General features: G+C 44.4%; 1 protein-coding gene across 1 annotated transcript in view; it reads left to right on the forward strand.

The window, feature by feature from the left end:
• ITPR1 (inositol 1,4,5-trisphosphate receptor type 1) overlaps positions 1 to 22,311 on the forward strand; it is a 1,533,308-nt gene that overhangs the window by 971,424 nt on the left and 539,573 nt on the right. The window contains exon 37 of the mRNA XM_078661662.1: positions 2 to 113. Within this exon, the coding sequence (XP_078517788.1) occupies positions 2 to 113 (112 nt within the window). The remainder of the gene's footprint in view (position 1; positions 114 to 22,311) is intronic.

Below are 22,311 nucleotides of genomic sequence, written 5' to 3' on the forward strand. Positions count from 1 at the left end.
GGTTAATTAGACACACTAAGCAACTGCTGGAGGAGAATGAAGAGAAATTGTGCATCAAAGTATTGCAGACGCTCCGGGAGATGATGACCAAAGACCGGGGCTATGGAGATAAGGTATAGTGCAATTTATGAATTTTTACACCGACAGGAGATTTTACCTTTACTGTGTACAAGTAGGATTCCATGTAGCAAACCAAGATTGCAAATACATTGTCGATGTCTGTATTTGTGCACCTTTCACAGGACCCCTCTCTGTCTGCATTGCAAATGATCAGTTGCGCTATTATTATAAATGGCTGTCAACGCTTGAAATGGAAAAATAGAAGTGCAGGTACTCTATACCAGAGTACCTGCTTGTTTCTGAGATGTGCTGGTACTCTCCAATTAAAATGATAGCATTTCTCTTGAAGTGCCGGTACTCTCCCTCTCAAAATAAAAAAGTGCCATTACTCTGTACCAGACAGTACCCGCCCATTTAAAGCACTGATGGCTGTCGTACAGAGCCATTAGCGTGAAGTGCTATCTAGATGCTAAATCCAGTAATTCGCAGCTTTGAAATAGCAACCTTAGGTAACAGAACTTGTTTACCACTGTTGCTAATGTCATAAAGGAATTCCAGTCTTCTCTTGCTGGCCTCCTAGAGCCTATAGGGGCAGGGACATAGCTTCCAGAGCAGAGAAAATTACCAGAGTAAGGAGGAGGGGGTTGTATTAGGCCAGGTATATGTTTTTAAACATTTGGGAAAGTACTGAGAGGTTGTTATAGCTCCCCCATTACTTCTCTGCCCCTGCATTGAAGTTGAATGCAGGCATTAATGATTTTGTGGGTCATTCATAACATAAAATAGTATATGGTTAAAAAGTGGACTGCAGATTTTTTTTCATGTGTTTTATGTGTCGACATAGACAATCCTAACTTTGCTCTTGTCTATTTTGATTTCACTCGGAACCCCTCTGTGAAAAACGTCCAAGTAAATCACTGTTGCCAATCAATGATTCAATATAGGTTTGCACCCCTTACTCCATTGTTGCACCCGATTATCGAGACAACCTGGAAGGGTCAGAATTGTGCTGTGCAGTCTCATAAAAATAGGGGCTGGCAGAATGTGGGAAGAAAATGGCGGTCGAGCCTTTTCGTTTCTGGCTCCAGCCGCATGGAACAAAATGCCGTTCCATCTCCGTAACTCCCCTGATCATGGCCGTTTTCGCAAAGGACTGAAGACCTGGCTCTTTGCAAACTAGCTGCGTTTCCCTATGTCAGAGACTGCTGCAAGCGCCATGAGACTCCCAGGATGTGATTTGCGCGCTATAGAAATGTCCCTGACTTGACTTGATGAAGTAAGGAGGGAAATGGCTCAGTGTAGCTTGTGCGCAGTGAAAGGAATCTGAGATCGTGTAGCCTGGATACTCAGGTCTTGTCTCATCAGAATGTTCCGTACATAGCAGCAATCTTGAGCTCAGGCTTACTCTGAATGGATCTTTTGACACGGTCTTGGGTAGGAAAGAGAACAATGAACACACTGCCATTAACAATTATTGATCTTCCTTGAGGGTTTCTTGTTGCAGCGAAGCCCTTGTACTAAGCAAGATTGGGATCAAGTGCTTGACTCGGGCAGTGTCTATTACACAGATAAAAATCCTGCTAGAGGACCTATAACTGGTTCTGGCTGTCCACCAATTATACAATGCCCCATAACACAGTACGAGTATGTTTTGCATGTCCCCCTGCAGGGTAGAATGAATCGCTGGCCCCTAAAATCAAGATGTTAAGGATCTGGTACCACAAAGTAGTTAAAATTGGATTACTAATGGTGATCTACCTTCTTGGCCTACTCCGAGCTGTTTATAGCAAATGCTATGAATGCCTACTAATCCTACTTCGAATTGTTTATGGCCTAGTCCTTCATCTTTGAGGGCGTCATTAGCAAGATAAGAATAAAAGAATAGCTAGAGGTTTAGTGTGCTCTACCGACGGATAAAGTAGTATTAATGTACACAAGGTCCTTAAAGCTTTATAATTGGAGTCCATTAAAGTCTTCTGTGTTACAGAAACATTTTAGCCACAGTATGTAACAACATCCATGTGGGATGATCAGCCGCTCAAGCAGTAGAAGGTTGCAGGACGGGGGTGCTGAACCACAGATCATCACAGATTCTCTTGCTAGCAGGCTTTGTGGTGTGATTGGCTCAGTGTAGTAAATGTCATGCTAAAGTATGATGCAAAGTCTTTTGATTGTATTTTCTGTGTTTAGTCCAAACTGTACACATTGCTGCTCCTGACCGAACAAGATTGGCCACGCTCTGTTCTATAAACCCCTGTCCTTCATGAAGTGGGCATTGGTGATCACTAAAGGTTCATGTTAGCAGCTCAAACTCTTATTGGTTCTTGGTTTGTCAGCACCAAACATCCAGACTATGAAAGCAGCCATTATTTTACTCCGACAAATGGCAGCATGATCTTTTCAAAGGACTTGTGATAGATGTTTTACTATGCATCTATGTAGTTCTGCAGGTCATACCTATATTGATAGAGGCGTAGATTAACATTTCTACTCGGGTGTTTCGTAAATGGAAGCCTAGATACGAAGATATTCAAGTCTTGTATCAATAACTGTGCATTTCTTCCCAATTGACCTCTTGTTAGGAAATGAGCAAGACTCCTGTCTGCATGCTCAGCGCTTTCTTTGTGGGGCGTCTGTTGCTTTAAGAGAAGATAACCATTATGTGAGGTAATAACGGCAAGACCTTGAGCCTGAGAAGGTGTTCCATGTATTCATTGAGGCTATTGGGGAGGGGAGTGGGGGGAGGAGGGTGGGGGGGGGGGAGGGAGTTGCCCAAAATATTTTCACCAGGCGCCACTAGCCCTGAAGCCACCGTGGCGATCACTCTCTAGTCCTGGGAAACCTGGCGCTTGAGCAGTGCCACGACTTGAGCTGCAAGGTATGGGGGTTCTAGGACTAATTGATATCCCACATGGCAGTCAACCACAATCAGTACCAAGCTCAGGGGGCTAGATGACGTTTCCAAATGGTGGCATTCAGTTTGAGCCTATTCAACCACTAAAATTAGTGCAACACTTAGCCGATAGGGGGTTATTAGGATCGCCACCCTATCGGGACCGCCCGCCCTAAAGGGCGGGGGTCCTAACATTGGTATTACGATGCGCCTGCCGCAGTGGCGGGCGCATTCCTCAATTTAACATTGTGGCGGGCGGTGCTCACTGCACCGCCCTTCACAATGTTAAAAAAAAATGCACGCATGTAAATGATTGAAGCGGCAGGCACCGCACGGTACCTGCCGCTTCGATCATGTAAATGCAGGGGGGTACCACTGGTACCCCCTCGTGTGCCACCCCCCCTTTGGCCTTCACTCCAAGTGAACACTGCATGCCTTTCCGTGGCAGCATTGCCGCCACGGAAAGGCATTGAAAAATGCACATAGTAATATGGCGGGCGGTGTCTAACAGACACCGCCACCATATTACTCGTTTTCCGCCCCGGCCGCAAGGCGACCGGGGCGGAAAACAGGCGGGCGGTGTTTTTCACCGCCGCCATCCCCCCTGCCATATTAGGATGGGCTTGCGATGTCGGGCAGATTGCCTCCGCCAGGCCGGCGGTGGCCACCGCCAGCCTGGCGGAGGCAATCCGTCCGACATCGTAATGGACCCCTTAGTATTTTTGTGACAACCACTTGATTTTAACTGAAGCTTTATCCAGGTGCTTGACTAGTACTGGTATGCTTTTCAGCTAGTAAACATACCATATTGATGCCTTGAGTATAGAAGACATCACATCATTTCGCCAGGGTTTTTCCAAACCTACCTGAGGCTCTCTTAGGTGCTATTTTTGACATTCAGAATATCTTTTCTCTTTCCTCGCGGGCATTACCTGTTGACTGGTATAGGTTCTGTGTATGTCTTTTAACCCGTGTACCACCTATTCCCAAATGCCCCTTCAGATTTCCTTGTCTGCTGAAGAATTATTTCTGAAGCTCACACGAACCAAGGATGACTTTACACTGTCTTAAGATGGTGATCGGAGATCAAGCATTGACCAAACAGGGGATTCACGGTTACTGCCATGCTGTATTTGATTTTTACTGAACTGCTGGTGGGTGAGCCCTCCTTTTTCTACTAGATTTTGTTTTGCAACATTTGTCATTTTGGCACCCAAAGACTGACGTTTTATGGAGTAAGTTTCCTCCCGTTCTTCAAACATGTTCCTCAGATTTTCCCAGCAGTGGCTTGGACCTTTAACATAAATTCCTATAGTTTCCTTACTGGTTTACTTTTGAGCGCTGGTATGACTTTATAATGCTGTATAATCCATTCCTGTGCTTGACCGTGCTTACCCCGTCACCTTATTTGCAGCTTTCCATTTCTATCCTTGTTTCTAATGTATTAGTACTGGAGGGTACTAAAGTTAGTTAATCACCACATGAACACTGCTGTCCTGTCCTTTAATGTTTTGATGCCAATTCCCACCCGCCACAGCGACTCACTTTATGTCAACAGTAGCGTTAGCATAAGAGTTTTTATATTCTAAATAGAGAATAGATGTGCAATAATGTAAGTGACTTGGGTTGTACCTCTGGTAATGCGAGCGAGAGTCACGCAAACATTTCAATAATTTGACAATGAGACTTAAAACTATCTGATTTACTACCAGTGAGTAGCATTTTTGGTCGATGTCAGACCACATTTGCTGAATTTCTGGCTTTGTCTTGCTTTTATTTAAACAATTGTTTTGTATTTTTACCTTTGTTTTAGTGTTGCTTTTTATTTTCGAAGAGTTTTATTTAAATGCAGGAATTGGGGGGCTTTCCTCTAACAAGTCAGCAGTTCTAAAACGTATTGTGACACATTTGATGGCTCTATTGCTGGCAGTACGAGTAATCGAGAGGTGTGAAATATTCTGTCTGAAGTATGAAGGATGGTGCAGAGATGATTGGGTATCTGTGCATTTCTTATATCTAGGAAAGGAACTGTGTAAAATAATAGCAGTAGGTTAACTCTCTTGCGTTTAATGGGCATCTGTGGCTTATGACTATCTCAGCAAATAGTGTTTTAGTTTCCAAATCACTGACTTCTCTCTTGCTCTGTCCCTGTTATCTTGCTTTTCCTGCTCTGCAGCTGATGGCGCTCGATGAACCAGATATCACAGAGGTTTTATAGTTCTGTTCTCCTCCCCTTTTCCCGATACTATGTGAATCCTCTAGTGGCTATTACTTTTTGGAAGTAATCAGGATATTCTGCATTACATTCCCTAAAAAGTGATACATAGCCGATTACTTTGCAACTATAAGAAGGCTGCATCAGAGGGCTTGTATGGAAGGTGACTGGCCTTGTAAGGTGCGCATGGGATGTGAACTTTCTGGATTGTACCTGGATGGTTGGCTTCTGAATGTTGGGTTTTGTGAAGACGTAAATGGTGCATGCAAGGTGGCTATATACCATGAGTGATTGCAAGTGAGACTAAACACAATGTCTCGAGGGCAGATTATTAGGTAGCGTGTGCTTCTGGTTTCCTTCTGGCAAGTAATCATCCTCTAGTCGTGATCTTGGTAAGCTCTGTGCCTCATGTACTCCTGGGGAGACTCAACTGCTGGCAAATGTAGTGATTATTTGACACAGGCAGCCTGCAAGACGATGTTGCACAAATTAAACCACTTTTGTGTAACCACAGCTACCACTGATAACTTCTCTTGGCAGAAAACTGACCACGCCCATTGGTTACCAGTGGGCAATCGGTACCTCCTAGTTTGTAAAAGGGGTGAAGGATTAACAAACAATGTCTGGGCCTAACAATGGACATGGAAATAAAGAAAGCGGATCTTGTGTCCAGCAGGTTAAGAATCCCCCAGGAGTGAGATGTTGTGTTTTCTATTTGTCTGTCCTTCTCTGCTTTTCTGTCTTGCTATTTCTGCTATCCGAACCTTAAGTTTCCGTCCCCTTCAAATTGCATTGAAATATACGTCTACCTATGAGAAAAAAAACAGGTTCTGGCTCGTTTCGCAAATTAAAGTTTGGAGGGTTCGGATAGCATAGCTGTCATTCCCAGCCCTAAGTCTGGTGGTTTCATTGCTTTGTGAGTCATTGTAAAAATGTGACGCTTATAGCCCAGTGTTTTGAAATATCAATACAAATCCCATCACCAGTGGTTCTTTGAAGGCTGTTGATTGCTCTCGTTTCTGAAAGTCGCCCATGACGAAGGGGAGAGGGATGTTTCACCATTGTTTATCATTCTTACAGAATGTGTTGTGTATCTGTGATGAATTCTAGTCTCCAGTTTCTGCATTTACTGCCTGTAGGAGGGCAGTAGTGTGGAAAATAGATCTAATGATGTCCCAATGAAAGCTCCTACAGACCAACCATGATCCTTCCGGTATTAGTTCAAAGGATGGGAATCTTAATGCTCCAGGTTTGTGTTGGCTTCACTGGATATGCCATGTAGAGATTTCTTCTGTTAGCATGGACTAAATATAGTCCTGATGCTTGCTGGTGTGAGGGTCACATCCACAAACCTTCAACTGGGCTGCTTCCTCCGGGAGGGTGAGAAAAGTGCAAGCGGAATGACATATTCCTGTGTGGGTTGAATCTTCTGGGGCAGGCAACAGGATTAGTACCGCAACATGCACCAACTCAGTCCCTCTGTGTGCATTGAGCCTCCTACTGCGGAGACAGCTGGGCGTATCTGAAGGGACAACTTTGTGGGTGTACATCCAGGAACCACGCCAGATAGCATTCCAGGCAAGACCACATGAACAGGACCTTGCTGCTGTCCGTGGAGTGGTGCATCACTTTCACGTTTTGATGGAGACCTGTTGCACAAAGGAGAAGCAGGAGGTTGAATTAGACGGGCATGCATAAGAAGTACTCTGAATTTTACACAAGCTATATTGTTTCTTTACATGTTTAGCATTGGGCTGAGGTATTAGGCGCTTTCAAAACACACAACATGGATAAATGAACCTTTGTTAAACGCAAACTAAACTGGAAGAGAAACCAGAATTGTCATAGCCAAATAGTCTTGACTTTGACACCTTTTGGCTTTCTCAATGCTTGTTGGCAATTCTGTACTGCATTGGTAGAAAGCAGAATGGTTTATGCTAAAGTTGTGCAACATCAACAAAAAAAGAAATGAATCGTGACCCCACACGCGCATCGTGCTTTATTTTTTTTACTGACTTGGGGATGTACCAATTAAAGATGGCTGACTTTACTTGGCACAATTAAAAGAATAAATAAACAGTGCTAAGGTGCATTTCAGCAAACAGTTGTCCTAGTAAAAATGGGAGCTGCTGGGTCCTCCCAAGAGATCAACAAAGACCGCTAAGGGGTGGGTGGGAAATGGAGGAGTGAGCAGATAGAATAAAAAGAAAGCTAGGTGGGAGAGAAGGGATAAAGGAGGAGGAAAAGAAGCACACAAGAGGGAACAGAGTTCAGGGTTTGGCAGGGGTAGAAAAATACAACCGCAGCACACGAGGAAGAGAGCAGCATGGGTTATAAGCACACAAGGGAAGGAGCTAGAAAACACATGCACTGCTTAAATATAAAGAAAAAAATGATCTCTGAAAGTGAGAGGTGCAATGATAAAAGGCAGCCGATCAAAAGGATGACTAGACTATGCTTCAAAAGAGGGACAAACAGAAGAAGAGAAGGGAAAGCCATTGAATAAGAAGCAAGCAAACGAGTGAAAATAGTTAGCCAATGGAAGCTGTGGGTGGGCTGTATGCCCATCATTTTTGGTGTAGCCCAAAAGTCTTTAGTAACCATACAGTTAAAAGCGATCTTCTAGATGAGCCCTAGAAACATGCTTCTTTAGGCTTACGCCTATGAACGGCCCTGGGATGAGGAATGGCATTTTAGACCTGGTCCTTAGAGGTATCCCGTTAAGCTGAGAGTTGTGAAGTATCAGCCGTTACGATGCTTCCTCCCCTAGGCTCAGTCTTCCCTCACCAACTGACGCCTGCTTCCAAAACCTTTTGACCAAGGCAGACTTGGACAGTCGGCCTGGCAATTCAAGCTGGACTGTTTCTGTTGGAGCAGGACCAAGGCTGATGTGCATATGGCTGGTTCAGAGGTGGCATGGTGGGCGAAAAATCAATGGACTTGATTGCTGTCCAGAGTCATTACCAGTGGCTGATATGAATTCAAGCAATAAACCCATCACTTTTTTTTTCTCCTGCAGAAAGACTTTAGGCACATTCACCTATCAACCTGTCAATAGACAACTCTGTGCACTGTGCCACCCTGGCCATACTTGCTCATTTCAATTGGATCTCCCAATTCCGCCTGTCTCACAGGAGAAATAACGTGATCATGCACACATTTCATTCTCAGCCCCTGTAGCGTCATTGACTCCTGTGACAGCTCTCCCCTATCTCAGAAACGATAAGGTGCAAAGTTCTGCTGCTCAATTTGAACTCTCTCGCTTTGCCTTCTTCCTTCCTAGTGGCACTTGGGTGAAACAAATTCGTTTTGTACAGCACTGGTGTTGCCCTTAGGTGTTCCTGGCACTAATAGACTCCTTATCTCCATTCAGTAGAACCCAAAGTAATGCTGAGACCGGTTAGCACTGGATTGATTCGTGGTTTCACAACTGTATAGTGAAAAAGAATGGCACAGCTCAAGTGGAAGGGTAGACCTATTCTACTGTCCCTGACTTTTGAGATGTTCTTCTAGAGACAAGTTAGAAGATTGAAGCACTCTAACAGGTTTGTAAAGACTCCTTGTTGCTTATATAGACTCAACCTAAATTGTGGACTACAGAGCGAAGCACAAGATTTTTGATTGAATGCATCAGCAATGGCAGACCATGCCATTCCCTAGGTGAGCTTTGATTGAATGTGTAAAAAAATTATTAGAGCATGCTTTGTACTTTTGCTGTAGTTTCAAGCGGTGAGTTCGTTTTTGGGCTACTCCGAAGAGTAGCACTTTACAATAGCATATTCTGCAGGCTAAAAGGACTTGGACCACTGCTCTGTATGCTTGAGAAGGTAGCAGTGAAAAGATGTTGTGAAGGGTTCTGAGCAAAAGAAAGCAGTTTGGTGCAACCTTAACAATATGTTTAGAGAGTGTCAGATGGTCATTTAACATTATTCCTAAATTTTTAGAGAATTGTGGGGAGGGGATGTACATACCTCCTTGGTCCTTTAAGAGGCGAAGCTGGCGGGCTTGCTTACCAAAAAATGTTTTGTTTTTTCTCCTCTTACAGGAGCTGCCTTGCTAATGTTTGCACTTCGATTAAGAACCGTGCACAGAGTGCTAAGTGGGTACCAACACCTGCTTTGTTGAAGGGGTGCCTTATTTTTATTTCAGATTGGAGGAGTAGAAAAGGAGTTAAAATAATTGTATTCCTTTCTGGAAAAGGACTTGATCCGGCCGGTTGGGTTGGTGGGAGCAGGACCTAACCTTTTTGTCTTGATCTTTCCAGAGTCCCATAGTCCGCAAACAATGGCCTGGAATGCAGCTCTTCCCAAACGTGTGAAAAGCGTTTGGACCTGCAAACTATCTGATATGCACAGCACAAAGATACATTTAGAACTTTTCACGAATTATTATTTTGGGGTCTGATAAGAGGCTCGCCGTTGAACAGAGACTAGCCATGCTTTTCGAAACGGGTCTAAGACTATGGTTTCCAATGCCATACTTTGGTTTAAATGCTGCATGACACCGCCTTAAGTGGAGAATTTTGACACGTTCATATATATGTATAGGTGCTCTGAGTCGTGTACATCACAGTTGGGTGATAAGGTCAACACCACAAAGCCCACCTTGATCTGGCAATGCCAGAGTGAGAACTTCAGAATACATTACTGAAGGAGGGCGAGGTCTGTAGGTTCCTCTGCATGATGCAGCCCTGCTCCCTGAATGTTGCCCGCAGAAGGTCGATGTAGATGTTTGCTGTATGGTGTCAGCCATGAGTCATGTTGGTTCCGCGCTTTCCACTCTAGCACTGCTTTCGTTCCAGTGAACATAGCAATATTAGTGTGCTTTTTAAATGTGTCCTGTTTCTCCATACAGTAGATGGCCTTTTCAGAACCAAAGCACACTAGACTGGCAGAGAAACCTGTCAGAAGCTCTCATGTGCCATCATACTTTCTCTGACAACACCATTGTGGCCCCTCACCCCCCATTCGGAACCGCAGTGCTTTGTTTACCGTACGAATGGTGCCTTGAGCCAGATGACTACTGCTTTATTAGCATTCTCTTCAAATGCACAGCAGTGGTATGCTAAGGTCTCTCTCTCTCTCTCTCTCTCTCTCTCTCTCTCTCTCTCTTTCTCTCTCTTTCTCTCTCTTTCTCTCTCTTTCTCTCTCTTTCTCTCTCTTTCTCTCTCTTTCTCTTTCTCTTTCTCTTTCTCTCTCTCTTTCTCTTTCTCTTTCTCTTTCTCTTTCTCTCTCTCTCTCTCTCTCTCTCTTTCTCTCTCTCTTTCTCTCTCTCTCTCTCTCTCTCTTTCTCTCTTTCTCTTTCTCTCTCACTCTCTCTCACTCTCTCTCACTCTCTCTCTTTCTCTCCCTCTCTTTCTCTCTCCCTCTCTTTCTCTCTCCCTCTCTTTCTCTCTCTCTCCCTCTCTCTCTCTCCCTCTCTCTCTCTCCCTCTCTCTCTCTCCCTTTCTCTCTCTCCCTTTCTCTCTCTCCCTTTCTCTCTCTCCCTTTCTCTCTCTCTCCCTTTCTCTCTCCCTTTCGCTCTCTCGCTCTCTCGCTCTCTTTTGCTCTCTCGCTTTCTCGCTCTCTCTCGCTCTCTCGCGCTCTCGCTCTCTCGCTCTCTCTCTCGCTCTTCTCCCCCACCCCGTGGTGGGCCCCCGCACCTTTGCCGGCAAGACAAGACTGATATGGTGGCCAATGCTTGTTGTAGTACCCTTGCAGCTTGGGGATCTCCGTTCCGGATTCCATTAGTCTGTGTGCTTCAAACAGCTTCTTGCTTGTGCCGTGACCATGGCTTTTCAAACCTCTGCTTGACTTGGCAGCCAGTCAGTTTGAAATGTATTCTTCCTGTCTTACGTGCATGATGCGCCTCACTGTGCCTCATCAGTCACAAGCGATATGTAGTTGTTAGACAGCTGCTTAATTCAGAGCACCGAGGGAAGAACATGGCATGCTATCCCATAAGCTGTGGCCATCCACCCTCCCGATTGGGGCTGATCTATGTGGAGCAGGTGTTTATAAATATAGGATGTTAGCTGACTGTGTGTAATGGGACATTGCTCAGCATCCTTGTGGGTTAATTCGAATTACTTGTAAATTGACTAATAGCTTTTATTTTAACTCCATTCCTCGTCACAGTCTTGCAATTTTTTTTTCACATCTGCTGAATTCCATTGAAGACAGCAAGCCAGAGTCTCCTTTCCTTATGAATTCCAGATGTCCTCTAATAAGAGATGTGATGTTGGGGGGATAATTCTTAGCACATTTTGCCAAGCTTCTGAACAAGGTTAAATACATTTCTGCAAAATGATTGACATTTTTGAGTGGTGTGCCGACCTGAAGATTACCTAAAAACCTGCACTTATGTTGAGGCAATCAAATGGTTTTTTGATGCCACCATTGGCTGGGTGTTTGGTTGTACAACTGGTGTTTTGAGGATAATTCATTTGTTTTGTTATTGGCTTACCTTTGAATTTGTGAGCACCTATAGTTGGTTGCCATTTCTTTGGGTAGGGCGCATCCCATTCATTCTGAAGAGTCTTCTGCTGTGTATATTTTCATGTATTCACTGGTTTTTTTCTGAGTCTCTTGCTAGACTTTTGCTTCATTTTAACAAGTAAGGTGCTCGGGCTTTAGGTCGAACTCTGGCTTAGGGCAGAAGCTTGATTCCCCCTTTTCACACATTAGCACTTTGATGTCCTGTTCGCCTGTTGGATGTGCATTGTCTGGTTTTCAGTTGTCATGAGCTATTGTTTCTGGTCCTGTTGGTGCTGAAGGCAGGTCTTGATTGTTTGTGGTAGACGTTGGTGTTTAAGTTTAATGTTTATTTAAGTCTCTTTGAGAGTTGCCGAAGTGACTTTTCTCAATAGGTCACAGTTCCAATACAATACAAGCTCACAAGACACCCGATGCTCATGCTCCTTACTCGTATGCATGAAATGCATGCAGCCCATAGACACCCGTGAAGCTCGCCAAAATAAGGGATAATGGAGAGGCTAAGTGAACGAGATACGAAGTCCCGAAAGCGGATGATGTTCACATTTTTGTGGCTTGCCCCATGATTCAAGAATTTTGGGGCAGTGTGGGTAAGACCTTGTCTGATGTGCTGGGCATGGAGGTTGAGGTAAGCACCTCTCATTCTTTTTGGTATTATATTGAAGCCTGAAGGGGTGCTGGGGCTCCCGGGGCTTCAAAGTAAGTTGGTATTTTTCCTAGTTCTTTTGGCAAGAAGGGATACTTGTAAGCTACAGCGCCAAGCTTTACCCCAACCTGGAGAGCCTGGTGGAATGCGGTACGATACTTTAGGGATTCGGACCTAAAGGTCAATCAGAATAGGGATAGAGCAGACGTGGGCGTTGTTTTGGAATCTGTTAAGATTGTACTGTTTCTCTTTAAAATTACTTGTGTACAATCCAATGATTATACCTCTTGGTCAGCTCACAATGTGTGGTGCGGCTGGGCTTTGCATAAATAGCATCAGCTGAGTCTCGACTCCTTAGATAAGAGCAACAAGGGTGGTATAGATCGAGAGGTTGTTTCATCTACGTAAGTCATATGAGGATTTGTTTAGAAAATTAAAAAATATATATTCACCAGGCATCAGACTGAATCCGGAAAATCTTGGGCAGTGCCCATGTGTACGAGAGGTAACATCAAATGACTGTGTAGACCTTGTCGGAGCTGACTTGTGCTGTGCCTATGTAGGTGTCACCACATCATAAGGATTTCAGTTCCTTTCTTTCGCACCAGCAGCGTGGAGCCATAAGAGCTACCCAGTCACTTTTCAGGAACAGGACTCCAAGACTTGTCCCCACTACCGCACTATGAATCCTAAATTGATTTGGATGTGGGCGATGAAGCTCCTGGCTGCTCGACAACAGGTGACTCCATCCTGCTCGAGGTCCTTGTTGCTTTGATGGTCCTGGGCCCGTTCTCTGGAGTCGTTCCTGTCCGTCGTCACAGTCTAAGTAGTCCTTGGGTAATTCCCACAAGCACAAGAAGTCCAAGAGCTCTTCGACTTCACCACGCTGGTCCAAATCAACGGACAGGACGCAGGAACGCCACCACAATTCTAGGCCCGCTCCCACACTTCACTTGTGGAGCCTCAGTCTGGGTTCACTCTATGCCTCCCTGAATTTGCTGGTGCAGCCACTGTTCAACTCAGTTCTGAGGCCATGCACGTCCTGTTTGGGCAACTCGACCTCTCTGGGGTGCCTTTGGGCCCCACTGGTTTGGTAGATGCCCCACTGGGTTTCTGCTTGCAGGTTTGCTCTTGGTGATAGTCGAGCCCTCAGTCGTCATCCCTGGATCCTGGCTCCAGCCGCAAATCCACGACCTTCGTTTGAATTGGGTGTTTTGGTTCCTGACAGGACCAACCCCAGAGTATTCCTTGACTCTGATACAGAGCCAGGTCTGCATCGCTTGATGTCTGCCATTACTAGTATTTCCATTACTATTTCGATTATATAAAGATGTGTGTATCTTTTATACAAAGTCTGTTAAACCTCCTTTGTCTTGTCAGATGTAATTTGAACTCCATTATCACTTAAACAATTAGTTGGAATACCCTCAACCAAAAATATCTATTCTCAAAAAATGCAAAACAAGATCCATATCAACTTTTTCAACAACCTTGATAACCGTTCACCTTGTTAATATATCAATTAACACCAAAACAAACTTGTTCGACTCTCCAAATCGACCCATCATATCAATGTCAACAGAGTCCCACAGTGATTTTGGTGTCAAAAACACTCCCATAGTAGGGCTCAAGGTGATTAAAGACTTGGCTGCAGTTTTACAAACTTTAGAAATGTGCATGTCTTTCGATTTCCATATCCATACCTGGCCACCAAAATGATGTTTTACCAGTTTGCTTAGTTTTCACAATTCCAAAATGTTCCTCATGTACAGATTTCTGATCTCACCTTGCAAAAGTTTCAAATAAGCCACCTACGCAACTTGGCTCGGTCCTACCTTCAGAAAATATTCAATAACCTCTAATAATACATAGTCTTTCTTATATTCAGGTTCCCATATTACCCCCTTAATACAAACCCTACCAGTATCCTTCACACAAGAAATCTGGGTATCATTCCAAAATTTACCCTCACACACTTATTATCTGCTTAAGGATTATAGATGGAAAATCAGCAATCACATTTTCTTTACCAGGTACAAATACAACTTTAAAAATGGACAAAGACCTAGAAGCATAAACAATTACATTTTCACTTCCATCCATTTCTACTTGAAGTAAAACTGCACCCTAATCCTTTTCTACTGGCATCAGTTGTGATCATACAATATGCAATAGGTTCAAAACTTTTAAGAGATGTTACATTCGCAAATGCACCCTTTCAACATTACGAAAATTCAAATACTACTCAAATACTACTCATCCGTCCATTCAAATTTACACTTGTTTTCATCTGTTTTCTAACGTGATATGTTTTTGCAGCAAATTGGAAATATATTTTGAACAGAACTCTGCCATCCCTACAAATGATCGTACTTCTTTACAAATAGGAGCTGGCAAATTCTGAATAGCATCCACCAAAGATGGTTTGGGTCGAATTTCATGGCAGTTGAATATATGTCGTAAATAAGTGGCAAATTAGCACTTTGAAAATTCTATTTTCAAACCTTGTGACTCCAAAATGCTTAATACCGCTTCCAAAAACTGATCATGATCTGATTTATTCTTCCCGAAAAAACAAGTATGTAGTATTGAGAAATGTTCATGCTTCCTTTTTCCAAAAGGTTGATGCAGATTACAACTCAGATTGTATGTGTTTAAACTTATACCAACCCTGCGGTATAATAAATGCTGTGAATTCTTCTTTGTCCTCAGACCATGAAATTTCGTGATCTTTCAAACTCCCACTCCAAGTTCCTAGTCTTGGGCGACTTTAATCTTTGGCCCTCTGGGCCCCATGATTTAGCCTTCCGAGAACTCTGCCAAGCGTGTGAGAACATTCAACTTGAACAACTTGTTCTCTCGTCTACCCACGCGAAGGGGCACATACTGGACTTGGTGTTTGCGGATAAGGAACTAATCATAGTGAAGGACATCTTAACCCAATGTTGGACCGACCATTCATTGATCCTCTTTACTGTAGCTCAGCCGGCCCTATCAAAACCATCTAGTTCGGGGAGTATTACATTTAATCGATCATGGACTCGCCTGTTAAAGGAGATTAAGCAACCTATGTTTCTGTCCGGAACATTTGAGTTAAAGGACAGCGTAGGTGAGAGCTACGATGCCCTCTGTCAGCAAATCTTGACAACCTTGGACGATGTAGCACCTTTACGGAAACTGAAGGACAGACCTAGAGGGACTAATGGTTGGTTCACCGAGGAACTCGGCCAGGTGAAGTTACGCTGTAAACAAGCGGAACGCACATGGAGGAAAGGGTATACAGAGCAGGACAGGGCTGCCTATAAAGGCATCTTACTGGAATATAAGCTCCAGTTAAGAAACGCCAAAGCCAAATTCTTGGAAGAGACATTGGCAAAAGCATCGAACAAATCACAGACCCTGTTCAAATTGGTAAAGAGCTTATCCAACCCTACATGCGCCATACCATCTCCACCGGTGTCACAGGAGCTTTGTGATTCTCTAGCCACAGCTTTTGATGACAAAATTAGGAACATTCTGAAGGGCCTTGAGGTTTCTACGCAGCCTATGCCATTTGGGTCTTGTCCCTCTGTGTCCCCCGGCCACCCGGCTTCTGAGGCAAGTAAGAACAAGGAGTTTGCCTGTCAGCTGCCGTGCCTTCCAATACCCTCATTGGAGGAGTTTTGTGCTCTGGCTAACTGTGTATCATCTGGCTCTCCTCTTGATCCCATGCCGCACAAGATCTGGAAGGCCTTCCAAGGCGAGCTGTTTGCCCCGCTCCATTCAATCTGTTGCCAATCGTTAGCTACTGCATCTGTACCAGACTGCTGGAAGTTAGCAAATGTAACACCTTTGCTAAAAAAGGCTACTTTGGACCCCCTCTGCCCAGCCAATTATAGGCCTATTTCGCTTTTACCATTTGCGATAAAGATCTTAGAGAAGTGGGTTACGAGAGCCTTGGCCAACTTCCTGGAATCCAACTTCAGTCTGGATGTAGCTCAATTTGGCTTCAGACCGGGCCACGGTACTGAGACTGCTTTGGTCACCGTGTTGAATGATCTGCGAACGCGTGTCGACAGGGGCAAGTCAGCATTTTTAGTACTGCTTGACATGTCGGCCGCGTTCGACACGGTGAACCATGAGGTCCTTTTGGGCCGTCTCTGTAATGCGGGAATAACGGGCTCGGCACTAGCCTGGTTATCATCATATCTGGATAATAGACAACAGGCAGTAACACTACCACCTTTCCGCTCTGCCATACGCCAGGTGAACCAGGGTGTCCCCCAGGGGTCGGCGATAAGTCCGATTCTCTTTAATTTGTACCTCCAGCCCCTGATACAACTTATAAGGTCTTTCGGTATTCAAGTCATCAATTATGCCGATGATACCCAACTGATTTTCTCTTTTGAGGGTTCAGAGGCAGTGTCGAGGGACACTTTCCATCAGTGTATGTCGGCCACAGCAGAGTGGTTGCAAGCCAATTCACTCCAATTCAATGGCGCAAAGACGGAGATATTGCACTGCTCTTCAGACCGACTCCCTCGCCCATTGCCGGAAGACTTTTGGCCTATTTCCATTCCAGGCTCGGTGGAGGCGGCAGACTCGGCCCGCAATCTGGGAGTCATGTTTGAATCGAACCTGCAATTGGACGTCTCGGTGAATAGGACTGTTGGGACATGTATGGGTCTGCTCCGTGCTCTACGGAAGATACTGCCGCTTCTCCCGCGGGAAGCCAGAGTAGAAGTAGTGCGTAGTACCATTCTCAGTAGGTTAGACTACTGCAACGCACTACTTCTAGGAGCCCCAAAGGTCTTGATCCTTAAATTACAAAGGGTCCAAAATATGGCGGCTAAACTAGCTCTGTCCTTGCCTCGCTCGGCCTCTTCTGCCAGAGCTCTGGCAGTATTACATTGGTTACCGGTCCAGCAGAGGATCTCCTATAAGGCTCTATGCCTGATTTTTGGAGCTCTGCATGGTCAAGGACCAATACCACTGCAAAACCTCTTTTCGTGGTATCAGGCTGCCAGACCTCTGAGATCCGCCTCAGCTTTCATAGTGAAAATCCCAAGAATAAACAGAGTGAGAATGGGCGGCCGCGCCTTCAGTTTTACGGCCGCCACAATGTGGAACACTCTACCTTTAACACTGAGGAGCAGACAAAATTTGATTTTATTTAAAAGGGACCTTAAAACCTATCTCTTCCCTAGAGCAGAATAAATTGTAGACCAGATGGTGGAACTGATCTCAGCGCCAGGATACCCGCTGGGTGACAGCTGCGCTTAATAAGCATTAAAATACATACATACATACATATGACGCTGATAGATCGATGATGGAGAACCACTTGGCACCTTTCAACTAAGATAACATTTCGTTAATTCTAGGCAATGGAAATTGATCCACAAATATTAGTGTTCCTGTGATGCAAATCAGCACAAACTTAACTTTCCATTACTATGGCGTGCCACCACTTGAGGTGAAACGTAGCTGAACCTTCTGTAGGCTCAATTATGTTGGCTGCAATTACCTTTTCCAATTCCATTGCCACCTCTTCCCTTAACAAATAGGGACATCCCTGACTTTGTGTATTCTGGGTACAGCTGCCTCTTGGAGTTTAATTTTAAGTTTGAAATTTCGTAAATTGTCTATCTTTTCACCAAAAATAAGGACCTTACTGAACATAATTTCACCCACGTTTACACCTTCATCTCCCACAAGTAGTTGCTCTTTCTCATTCGAATCTAGAATGTGTACTTTATCACACCACCCTAAAACTGGCGGACCTCTTTACTGTGGTGTGCTTCGCCGGATTTTACAGATTTTTCCCGGGTATTACCACAAACATTCCCTGCACAAATGCGTGCAGCATCCTTATACCATGCAAAACCCCTATACAGCGTATCTTTCACATTTTGAAACAGCCTCGAGTTGTAAAGTGGGCCACTTGTTTAGCCATCTCATTCACTAATAGGGGCGGGGATCACTTTTTATTTTGTTGCCGGGTCATATTTTCTGTCCCGGTTCATCCTTGTGCAGGTTTCCTCCTTATTTAGAACTTGCAGCCGCTTTGGTCGAGCCTTGTCCGACACTCTCCTCCTGCAGAAATCATGCACTTGTGCCGGTGTGTGTTTACCTCTCAGACTTTTTTTAAATGCCTACAGATCTGATACGCAAATGAGAACGCCACTTATAGGGTTCGAGGCAAGTTATTGGGCCTTTTTCTTTTGGGGGGGGGGGAGGGGGGCTTGGTTTTCGAAACACTTCATTAATACAGTGACTGTCGTATCCAGAATTCTCGTATTCACTTGAAGGTTACACCTGTTACGTGTCCTTAATTACCCGAGGCCTCACTTTCCCCCAAAGCAGCAATGATGGTGGTCGGATGTCACTTATTTTTATACCATTGCATGGAAATGTACTGCCATTCTGCCCAGTGTGGGCACCGGGCTGGGATTACTTAGCCAGCCAATGAAATGTGTGACTCAGACTTCTATTCCCCTAGGAATATACTGGGCGGATTCCCCTTAGCGCGCATCTTTAAACCTACCAAGAACACCATTTTAAAATGTATTAGAACGCAGCTGTCCCGCTATGACCCGTCGGTGTCAATATTTGTTGATTTATATATACATTTTTTTTTATTGAGCTTTTCGTCCTACTGCAGGGACCGTGCGCTTCTTAAAGTTGATAAAGAGGGGCGCGACCACAGCAATTCACAAGATGGGCTTCCTGTTAAACCCCGTGTCGACACATGGTGGTGCTCAAAGCCCATGCATTGTAACCCCTATATTCATGTGCCTGCTGAAGTCCTCTAAGTGGCTGCCAGCGCGCAGGATGCGGTTACATAACGTCGGGGATGTTTTCCCAGAATCTGGGCTCTCCCGCTCCCGTGACCTCACTTGTCTGCTTCCAGTGGACGTCTGGAGTAGACGGCCTCCATGGGGCGGGGAGGGGGCGGAAGGACAGCTGGGCTTCCACGGAAACGCGTGACGCGCTTTCCTCACACCCCCTCCCCAGAGAGCTGCTGTTTGTAGGAATTTTATTTTATATCGAATACACTAGAACATACGGGTATGGCATCGAGGCGCTTTACGGAGCCTGTGGATCTATAAATATCTTTTCTTAGGATGGTATAGTGAATAATACAACAATTAATGGGCACTTGCAAACCCTGCATAAAACCTCGTCTCTAATTTCTGTTACCGGCGGCTTGTGACGCACTTAGTCTGGATGAGGTAGCTGCTCATCAGTAATAACATTTCATAGTTGATTTCTGACGTCACAACGCATTACCAGAGCCAGCAGCCCCGGAGAAAGGCAAAACGCAGCATCACACTCGACGCCAAGCTCAACATGCAGCAGCACGTCAGCAAAGCCACAAAAGCAGCTAATTTCCAAATTAACACACTGAGGAAAATTAAACCCTTCCTCCCGGCCAAAGACTTCCAAACTGCTGTACAAGCTTTAGTCATCCCTCGAATAGACTATGGAATTGTGGCCCTCAGCGGTCTCCCGCTATCAACAACAGCACCCTTAAGAGCCTCCCTGAACGCTGCCGCGAGACTCATCACTGGCTCTAGAAAGCACTCGCACATATCCCCAGACCTAAAGTCTCTAAAATGGCTGCCTTTTGAAGCCAGAATACAGCTAAAAATTGCAGTTATGACACACGCGGCCGTGCACCACAAGGCACCTAACTACCTCGCTCAAAAGCTGTCTTTATCAGGAGGTTCGAGATCCAATAGGAGCACAAAAAATCTTCTCCTGAAACCCCGCAGATTCCGGAAAGTGAAAACCTACAAGCGCTCCTTCTCAGGGATGGCTCCCCGGATCTGGAATGCGCTCCCTCCTGAAACCAGGCTGATCTCCTCCACTGCACTCTTCAAGAAAGAGGTGAAAACCATCCTTCTGGCCAAGATCTCCTGATCGTTACAGATGTTGGTACAGAGACTCTGCACTGATGTGTATCACTGCTCACCCTATCCCCTGGCACTATATTCTACTTGTTGGGGGCACTACTGCGCTACTTTCTTACTACCGACCAAGATATGATACACGTTGGTTTACTGATCCACCTGTACACCTCTGTAGTGTGAACAATGACCTGTGCTGTTCCTATATTACTCCCTTACCTGATTGTATATGGATTGGTTTTATGTATGTTTTTATTATCCATGTTATTACCATGTTATTGACTATTATACTGTCTCCCATTATCTCTGTTGACTCCTACTGCCCCTTCCCTGTCTTTGTGAAGCGCTCTGATATCTGTAAGGATCCTGTTCGCGCTATATAAAACTTTGAATAAATAAATAAATAAAATCAACTGAAAACCCTGTTTTTCCTCCTCCTGCGGTTTTTCTCGGTGAACAGTGATATGCAGCAAGGAGATATTTATGAGAACGTATATTTTTTTCCATTCTTTAAGTATTCATAGGAAAAATAGTTTCTCTGCCCATTCTGAGCTGCAGCTTTCTTTAATCCGACTTGTAAACTGATAAGAAAAATCTTTTTATAACAAATATCTAACTGCTCAGTGGTGGGTTTAATTTTCCACTAGAGATTCTAATTTTATTCTTAAATTGTACACTTGTCCTATCTCCTTCCAATGAAAGAGCACCACGCTATGGATTTAAGTGGGGTTTGGGAGGGGGGTGGTGTGACCCTATATTATAAAGGATGAAGTACCGCCTTTTGCACATATTAAGATTCGTGCAGGTCCCCTCGGTTTTCCATGACTTATAAAGGAGCTCTGTCTTTGGCCTTATTCCTTGATATGGCCATGGCCTTCATGACTGAATTGCAAATACGTTATCCTAAATATATTGCACTCAATGCAGTAGTAGTAAAAACAAAGTTTATTTAGACAGTAGTCTATAAACCATACACAAGACCATGGATCCACTTAGCAATAGAAATTTTACATCATAATTAATTTTAACCTTCTATACACATTTAAAACCATAAAAACACTAAATTGACATTCTCCGTATTATAAAATCTTAATGTCTTAAAATTTCCCAACTTCCTTGGATGCCTCCGTTACAGCTTCTCTTGTTGCTTTCAAAAATTTCCCCAACGCAATTGTGATATCTAAAAGCAACATTTCTGTGAGGAGAGCAACCGCCTCCGATCGTGAGTTCACCTTGTATTTTAAAAATATTGGACGTAAAAACATTTTACGCACTGTTAAAATCAATGTCCAGTCCAATAGGATATGTAAAATTTCATTCTTTACACCTAGGCCACATTTACAAATACCATCAGATTGGATCAGGGCTACTGTTAATTTACCATCGATCTTCCATGGGTTTAAACCTACCCGAACCTTCATGATTTCGTACCTTAACCATTTACTGGGTAACACATCAAATATGGGAACCGGACCTCCTTTTCCCATTCATTCCTTACCCAGTTCACTTTTTTTTTTAGCTTCATGTACTCCAGATCTTGTGATCTGGAATGTTATGTTATGTTATTTGAATCTTGTATAGCGCACGGCTACTCATAGAGTGTCCCGGCGCTTTATTGTAACTGAAATCACAACATAACAGGCAAAAACAGAAGAGAAAAGATAAACAGAAGACCTAGCTAAAAAGAGAAACTGCTACCTACAGGGTAAAGAGCCAAGTTTTGAGGCCCTTCCTAAACGCCAACAAATTGGAGGTACTACGCAGTGCTATTGGCAAGGTGTTCCACAACTGCGGAGCCAGCAGACTGAAAGACCGACCTCCAATGCGTGCCCTTTTTATCCGAGGAACCACAGCAAGGCACAAAGATCCGGACCTCAAAGTCCTTGCCGGATGATAGAAGGATAACCTTCTCTGAAGGTATTTAGCTCCAGAAGCGTATAAAGCCTTGTGAGCCAAGGTCAACGCCTTGAACATTATCCGCTTCCGGATCGGGAGCCAGTGGAGTGACTGCAGTAGGCCCGAAACCCTAGCACGGCCAGATAATCCATAAATGGCCCGTGCAGCCGAGTTCTGGACCACCTGCATCCTTTGAAGCAGATACTCTGGCAGGCCGAGATAGAGAATGTTAGAGT

Source organism: Lissotriton helveticus, chromosome 9 (genome assembly GCF_964261635.1).
Source record: "Lissotriton helveticus chromosome 9, aLisHel1.1, whole genome shotgun sequence".
Taxonomy (NCBI): domain Eukaryota; kingdom Metazoa; phylum Chordata; class Amphibia; order Caudata; family Salamandridae; genus Lissotriton; species Lissotriton helveticus.